At 47.0% G+C, this 8,292-nt stretch overlaps 1 protein-coding gene across 1 annotated transcript; it reads left to right on the top strand.

Annotated features, from left to right (window-relative positions):
• Positions 1 to 401: 401 nt before the first annotated feature.
• LOC103212509 (interferon lambda-1-like) lies at positions 402 to 2,208 on the top strand. Its single transcript, XM_007958477.1, has 5 exons — positions 402 to 572; positions 747 to 824; positions 1,683 to 1,826; positions 1,931 to 2,014; positions 2,110 to 2,208. Exons 1-5 carry the CDS (start codon positions 402 to 404, stop codon positions 2,206 to 2,208), a joined length of 576 nt encoding a protein of 191 aa, XP_007956668.1.
• The last annotated feature ends 6,084 nt before the right edge of the window (positions 2,209 to 8,292 follow it).

Below are 8,292 nucleotides of genomic sequence, written 5' to 3'. Positions count from 1 at the left end.
GAAGTGGAGATTCTCCAGTTTGACCGCTAGCCAAAATGTTGGGCATAAGACCCACCCAGAGGCACTGCAGAAGACAGGTTTGGCGAACTTCCCCAAGGAGTAGATGTCAATTCGCCAGGGATGAATATCCACTAAAGAAGGGACTTCTCAGAAACAAGGCTCCGTGCTGGGATTAAATTTCAGTTTCTCTTTCCTTCTAGGCACAGGCTCACCTGGCCCCACCCACACCTGCGAGCTCACCAGGCTCCGCCACTGGCCCCACCCATTCATACCTTTTCAGTCTAGATGGAGATTCCCATTTCCGTTTGCCTTTTCACTTTGCACACATCAGCCAGGATTGCCCATCCAGCCCAGCCAAAAAAGCAGAGCCATGCAGCCAGGGAGGCAGTTGCTCTTTGGCCATGGCTGCAATACAGGTCCTGATGCTTGTGCCCATGGTGCTGGGCTTGGCTGGAGCAAGCCCTGTCCCTACTTCCGAACCCACCACAGTCGAGAGGGGTTGCCACATTGGCAAGTTCAAATCTCTATCACCACGGGAGTTGGACATCTTCAAAAAGGCCAAGGATGCCTTGGTGAGTCCCTCTTATTGTACACTAACCTCCATTCCTCCTAGAGTGGGCCAACATCTGTGTCTTCTGCTATGGGCTAGCCTCCATCCCTCCTGGGGTGGGCTAGCCCCCAGCCCCCCAGCTATGTGCCAACTCTATACTTTGTGCTATGAGCTAACTTCTGCCCTTACACTCTAGGAAAACACGCTCTTGGTGAAGAAATGGAGCTGCAGCTCCCCTGTCTTCCGCAGCACCTGGGACCTGAGGGAGCTTCAGGTGAGCTGTGAATCATCTTGGCCTCACCTGGCACCTTTCCCATGAAGCAAACCTTTTCATTCCTTAGCTCACTTTCTTTCCCGCTCTCTGATCTCCCCTAACCTGTCCCGTGCCCTTGTCACTCTTCAACTACTCTCTTGGCCCTGCCCCTCCAACTGGGTCCCTTTTATCTTCTCCCTGCCTGTCCCCACTTCCCTATCTCACTCACGTGTTCCTCTCACCTCTTGTCTAACTCCTACTTCTCTCCTCACTCCTCTCATGTCCCCAGTCTACCCCCACCTGAGCTCCTTGTGCTGCTCAGCTTTCCCTGTCCACTCAGCACTGACCCACTCTTCCCCTCTCACCTTCTCCTCATCACTGAGCCTCATCTATGTCCTTCATCATCTTTCTTACATTGACCTTCTTCCAGCATCACTTCCTCCTTCATCCATCCCTTCCACCTAGGTATCCACTGTCCCTCTCCTACCTACCTCCCTAACCTGTTCTCTTCTTACCTACCCCTATCCCCTGTCCCTTCAACCTCTGTGACTCCCCTGATTCCCCCTTCATCTTCCCCATTTTACTTGTCCCCTCATCTGTCTCTTTCCTTACCTTTCTGCCTCACCTGTGTTCTCCCACCTGCATCCTTCCTAACGTTTCCTCCTCTCCTGTCTCTCTCTCATTTGACTTGCCCCCATTGCTACTCTCCATTCCCCCTCATCTCTCTCCATCACCTATCCCCATCATCTGTCCTATGTAACCTGCCTTTCTCTGTATTCCCCACCTGTCCCCACTTACCTGTCCCTCTTTCCTAACCTTTCCAACTCACCTGTACCCTCACCTGACTCCCCTCATCTGTCCTTGCTCACCTTTCTTCAGGTGTGGGAGCGCCCTGTGGCCCTGAAGGCTGAGCTGGCCCTGACGCTGAATGTCCTGGAGGCTGTGGCCAACACGACGCTGGGGGACATCCTGGCCCAACCCCTTCATACACTGCACTACATCCACTCTGAACTTCAGGCCTGTGTGAGTCCTCTGTGTGCCCAAGACCCTAGCGTGTGTTCTGGCTCTGCAGGGCCCCAGCCCTCTGCCCAGGCCCTGACTCACACACCACCCTCCTTTGCCCACAGGTCCCAGGTCACTCCACCGCAGGCCTCAGGCCCCGGGGCCGCCTCCACCGATGGCTGCACCGGCTTCAGGAGGCCCCCAAGAAGGTGAGTGACTGGGAGGGGATGGACTCCAGAGCCCTACATAAAGGAGGAGGCCAATGCTGGGCAGTGGGAGACCACTGACTTGTCTCTCCCCACAGGAATCCCAAAGCTGCCTAGAGGCCTCTGTCACTTTCAACCTCTTCCGCCTCCTTGCACGGGACCTGAAGTGTGTCGCGAGTGGAGACCAGTGTGTCTGAGAAGTGGACCCACCCCCAGCCCGTCTGAGACCTCAGACTTTATTTATACACCAAACTCCACCCCTGCCTTAATTTATTTCCTGCCCCGACCCTTATTTATGAAGGTGTAGCCCTTTTGTAACCCATAAGAAATGTTTCTTTTTCTACTTATGTACAATATGCACCAATAAACAGTGAAGAACTGAAACCTTCTGTAACAGGTGAATCCTTGGCTTGTGTGTGATTATGGGTCTGTGACTGAGTGTGGATTGGACATCCATGTGATATGGGTAGAACTTGGGGCTGGTTGTGTATGTTTGTGTGTGACTGACAGTCCGTGACTATGTGTGTATCTAGGTGAATGTCTGCCCAAACCTGAATCTAGCTAAGATGTAAACCTGTGCACACTCATGTGCACACCCTGTGTGTTCTGCATATCTGTTTCCATGTGTACTTTATCAGTTGGGATGCTTTAGGCTGCAAGTAATCAGAAAACCTAACTCAAATGACTACAGTAATGAGTTTATTATCACACATAACAAAAAGTCAGCTGGCAGGACAGTTCTAGGGTTGCTTAATTTATTCACTCCTCACTTTCACTGTGTGGTTGTTATGTTTGTATGTCAACTTGGCTGGGCCTGGTTGAGTGGCTGGGCAGCTGGTAATAGTTCTTCCCCATGATGAGACTGGCAACCAACTCCATGGTGGTATCTACCACAAGCAGCTGAGTATGTGGTCTGTTTGCCATATATAAGCAGCAACTTTGGGAATGGTCTCTAGCTTATGGCACACTTGGACCCTGCATGTAGCCATGTCATTGCTCAGCAGCCTGCTATGCTCTGCCGACCTTGGGACTTACAATGGACCTAAGTTAATGGCCTGCCATGTGGTTTGGTAACATCGGGACTGGGCCTTTTTACTTGTCAACCTTGGGGCTTCTCAGCCTCAGCAGCCAGCAGCTGTCTGAGTGAAGAAACACCTCTAGCTCCAGTGGGACAGGAGTAGGAGACAGAACTGGACCCCAAGGTTGAGGAGCTTTCACCCAGCCCTAGAGCCTGGCACTTGGAACTTGGACTTAAAGCCTCCAAACTGTAAGAGAATAAACTCCTGTTTGTTAAGGCCATCCCATTTGTGGCATATTCTTGTCAGAGCAGCACTAGGGAAACAGAACATACTGGGGACTATTTTGAATTAAATTTTCTTAAAAAAAATAAAAAGATATGTTGAAGTTCTAACCTCTGGTATCTGTGAATCTGACCTTGTTTGAAAATAAGGTCTTTGAAGATGTTATCAGTTGACATGAAATAAAAACCCACTGCCACTGAGTCAATTTCAACTCATACTGACCTCCATTGGGTTTCTACTTTATGGAAATAGATTGCACTGTCTTCCTTCCGCAGAGTGGCTGGTGGGTTTGAACTGCCAACTTTCTGGTTAGCAGTCAAATGTCTTAGGCACTGTGCCACCAGAGCTCCTAGTTAACATGAGGTCATACTGAAACAGAATGGGTCCTAATTCAATATGACTCAACAAAGCAACCAGTTACCATAAAGTTAATTGCAAACTTGTGGTGACCCCGTGTGCTGCAGAGTAGAACTGCACCCCAGAGAGTTTTCATGGCTATGACTTCTCAGAAGCAAGCCTTTCCTCTCAGGCACCTCTGGGTGGATTCAAACCACCCATCTTTCAGATGGCAGCCATGTGCTTAACCATTTGCACCACTCAGGCACCTCCAATATTGGGTGGTGTCCTTATAAAAGAGAAGATGGAATGCAGAAACATAGAGGCGGGTGACCATGTGAAGACGGAGACAGAGGTGGAGTTGGGTGGCAGCTACAAGCCAAGGAATGCCTGGGGCGACCAGAAGCTGGGAGAAACAAGGAAGGATCCTGGAGCTTTCAGAGAGAACATGGCCCTGCTGACACCCTGAATCTGGGCTTCTAGCCACCAGGACTATGAGACAATAAATTTCCGTAGTTTTAAGCCACGCATTTATGATACTTTGTTATGACAACACTAGGAAATTAATACAGGAAACATGTTTCCATTTCTGTTGGCTGATTCTTACTCTAGCTACCTCATGGTCCCAAGGTGGTAGCCACAGCTCCAGCTATCACACAGAAAGCAACTTCAAAGTCATAACAAACCACCTCAAACTTAGTGGGGTGAAGCAACAAACATCTATACTAAGATGCTCACCAATTCTGTGAGTCACAGTGTGGATAGCTTGCCACTGATCTTTAATGTCTGAGGCCTTGATTCTTTTTCCACTGTTGTTAAGACCAAGGAAAACTTTCCCAGATTCCTTATTTGATTTGCATGCTTGTCTCATGGGCGAGGACTTAGTCATGTGACCAAGCCTAAATCAATCACTGGCAATACTGAATTATAAAGATGTTGTTGTTATGTGCCATGGAGTCGGACCTGACTCATAGTGACCCCTCCTTGGGTTTCCGAGGTGCTATAACTATGGAAGTAGATTGTCCAACCTTCCTTCTGAGGAATGGCTGGTGGGTTTGAACCACCAGCCTTCTGGTTAGCAGTCAAGTGCCTTATGCACTACGCTACCAGAGCTCCCGAATTATAAAGATAGTCTCAAACTAATCAAGACATCTCCCTGGGACTGGAGAGACCTTTTCCCTGAGAATATACCCAAGGTGGGTGAATGGCTAAACAAAGTTAGAGCCCTGCCAGCCAGGAAGAAGGGATAAGATGGAGCTAGGTAAACTCCAGTTCCTGTCAAGTCAGTTCCGACTCATGGAGACTTCCTGTGTTCCAGAACTACACTCCCTAGGGTTTTTAAGGCTGCGACCTTTCCAGATCAGATCACTCTTCTTCCAAGGTGCCTTTAGATGAGTTCAACCATCAATCTTTCAGTTAGCAGTCAAGCACTGAACTGTTTGTGCTGCTCAGAGACTCTTGTGGACTTAGGTGGCTGTTGTTGTTGTTAGGTGCCATCAGGATGGTTCTGACCCGTAGCAACTCCATGTACAAGAGAACAATCACTGCCCCGACTTGCACCATCCCCACAACTCTTGCAGGTTTGAGCCCATTGTTGCAGCCACTGTGTCAATCTACCTCACTAAGAGTCTTCCTCTCTTTTGATGACCCTCCACTTCACCAAGCATGAGGTCCTCCTCCAGGGACTGGTCCCTACAGCTAACACGTCCATAGCACATGACACAAAGTCTCACCCTCCTCCCTTCTAAGGAGAATTCTGGCTGTGCTTCTCCCAAGACAGATGTGTTCATTCTTTTGGCAGTCCATGGTATACTCAATACACCTGCCAACACCGTAATTCATATGCATCAATTCTTCTTCATTCTTCCTTATTCATTGTCCAGCTTTTACATGCATATGAGGTGACTGGAAATATCATGGTTTGTGTCAGGCTCACTGCAAAAAGGACATGGGGGCATCTTCCTATCTCCTCTAACTTCACAAGAAGGAGACAGAATCACCATCAGTGGCCCCAGGCTTATTCCTAGGAGGCCTAACACGCCACCACCCTCCAACCTCTTTACCAATTCTGACACCAACTGTCCCTCCCACAGCACTCATCACTTTTCTACCGGGTTTGATAATTCGTTGCAATGGCCACCCAGAACTCACAGACAATATTTACAATTATAGGATTTATTAAGGGAAGTAACAGGCTACAATTCAGGTTCAGGAACATGCTCAGGATACAATTCTTCCATCAAGACAGTCTCCCCACTGCTATGCCCTCAGGCATGCCTCTCTGGCCCTCAGCCTCTTGGCCTAGCCTCTGCCCTGCTCAGGCAAGTGTTACAAAGCTCTTTTAGCTCTGCTGATAGGGACACCTACATGCACCCTACTCCTCCAGCAAGCCTCCTGACCAAAGGCACTCAGCTCACTCCATGGGCCAGCAAGCCTGCCACTCTGTCTCATGCCTCTTGGTTCCACTGCCACCGTGTCTCTGCTAGTGGTCTCTGCTGTCTCTCTCCAAGGAGGTCCAGCACAGGGACCTCAGGGCCATGGACATGCTCTACTCCACTCCAGCTCTTCTCCCTTGATGGCAATGACATCCTCATTTCTGCCTCTAGAAGTGCTCATTTTAAGCCCAGCAGTATAGCAAAACTAACCAATCCTCACTTTAGAGTTCCATACACCTTGTTATTATATGGTCCCACCCAGTAATCTTGTGGAGTCATGAAGACTGGTTAGAAAAGCCTTACCAAGTAACTCACTGTACCATAGTCACCTTAGTCCTTAAAGTGACATCTTTGCTTTTTAACAAAGAAGTCTTTTGAAGCAGATTTGCCCAAGGCATTACATCATTTGATTTCTTGACTGCTTCCTCCATGGGCTTTGATCATGGATCCAAGCAAAATCAAATCTTTGACAACTTCAATATTTTCTTTGTTTATCATAATGCTGCTTATTGGTCCAGTTGTGAGGATTTTTATTTTCTTTATGTTGAGGTAGAATCCATACTGAAGGATTTCTTTGATCTTCATCAGTAAGTGCTTCAAGACTTCTTCACATTCAGCAAGCAAGGTTGTATCATCTGCATATTGCAGGTTGTTAATGAGCCTTCCTCCAATCTTGATGCCACATTCTTCTTCATCTAGTCCAGCTTCTTGGATTATTTGCTCAGCATACAGACTGAATCAGTATGGTGAAAGAATACAACTCTGCTGCACACCCTTCCTGATTTTAAACCACACAGAATCCCCTTGTTGTGTTTGAACAACTGCCTATGACTATGTACAGGTTCATCATGAGTACAATTAAGTGTCCTGGAATTCCCATTCTTCACAATGTTATCCATAATTTGTTATGATCACACAGGTGTATGCGTATGCATAGTCAGTAAAACACAGGTATGTATTCTCTGCTTTCAGCCAAGACCCATCTGACATTAGCAATGATAGACTCATTCCACATGCTCTTTCTGAACCCAGCCTGAATTTCTGGCAGTTCCCTATCGATGTACTGGTGCAATTGTTTTTTAATTCTCTTCAGAAAAAAAATATTTCCAACTGATTTGAATGATATTATTTAATAATTTCCATATTCAGCTGGATCACCCTTCTTTGGAATGGCCACAAATATGGATCTCTTCCAGTCTCCTGGCCAGGTAGTTTTCCAAATTTCTTTGCATAGATGAGTAAACATCTCCAGTACTTCACTGGTTTGTTGAAACATCTCAGTAGGTATTACATCAATTCCTGGAGCCTTGTTTTTCACCAATGACTTCAGTGCAGCTTGGATTGCTTCTTTCAGTACCATTGGTTAGTTCTTGATCATATGCTGCCTCCTGACATGGCTGAATGTTAACCAATTCTTTTTGGTACAGTGACTCTGTGTATTCCTCCATCTTCTTTTGATGTTTCCTCCATCATTCAATATTTTGCCCATGGACTCCTTCATTATTGCAACTTCAGGCTTGAATTTTTTCTTCAGTTCTTTCTGCTTGAGAAATGTTGAGTGGTTCTTCCCTTTTAGTTTTCTAACTCCAGGTTTTTGCACAGTTCATGGTACCCAGAAGTTGTAAGGTTGCAAATCTCATGCAGGACTAATATCCAGTAGGTCCTCAAAATTCACAGCTGTTTCTGTGGCTAAAATATTGAAATATTTTCACATAAGTTGTTAAACAGCTATTTCCTCAAGGTTTTCCTGAGTGACTCCCCCACTGCTGCCCCAGCCCATTCCCTGACACCCCCAGACCTCCCCACAATTCATGAACAAAGGAGTTAATACCTAGTCCACAAGACCGAGGCTCTTCAGGGTCTTCTGCAGGGTGTGAGTGGCGTGCATTCTGATTTGTCAGTGCTGCTTGTTAAACAGTTTGCATATCACCTCCAGCGTATGCCGGATATATGTTGTAATTTTGGAAAAACAGCCACAAATTCTTTGGCATTCCCCCTCATCAACAGCTGCCCTCTTGTTGAACCTGGGCAGATTTGTGACTACTTCAACCAATAGAATGCAGTGGAAGGAAAGTTGTGTGACTTCCAACATTAAGTCATGAAAATTCAAGCACACAATAGGCAAAAGATGGAAACAAAGCAAGTGTCCATCAGTAGACAAATGGATAAACAAAATGTGGTATATATATATTTGTTGTTGTTATGTGCC

This window comes from Orycteropus afer, unplaced genomic scaffold, assembly GCF_000298275.1.
Source record: "Orycteropus afer afer isolate SDZICR_OR568_19922 unplaced genomic scaffold, OryAfe1.0 scaffold00989, whole genome shotgun sequence".
Taxonomy (NCBI): Eukaryota; Metazoa; Chordata; class Mammalia; order Tubulidentata; family Orycteropodidae; genus Orycteropus; species Orycteropus afer.
The sequence above is the reverse complement of the archived record's forward strand: the minus strand, read 5'-3'. Positions and strand labels throughout refer to the sequence as shown.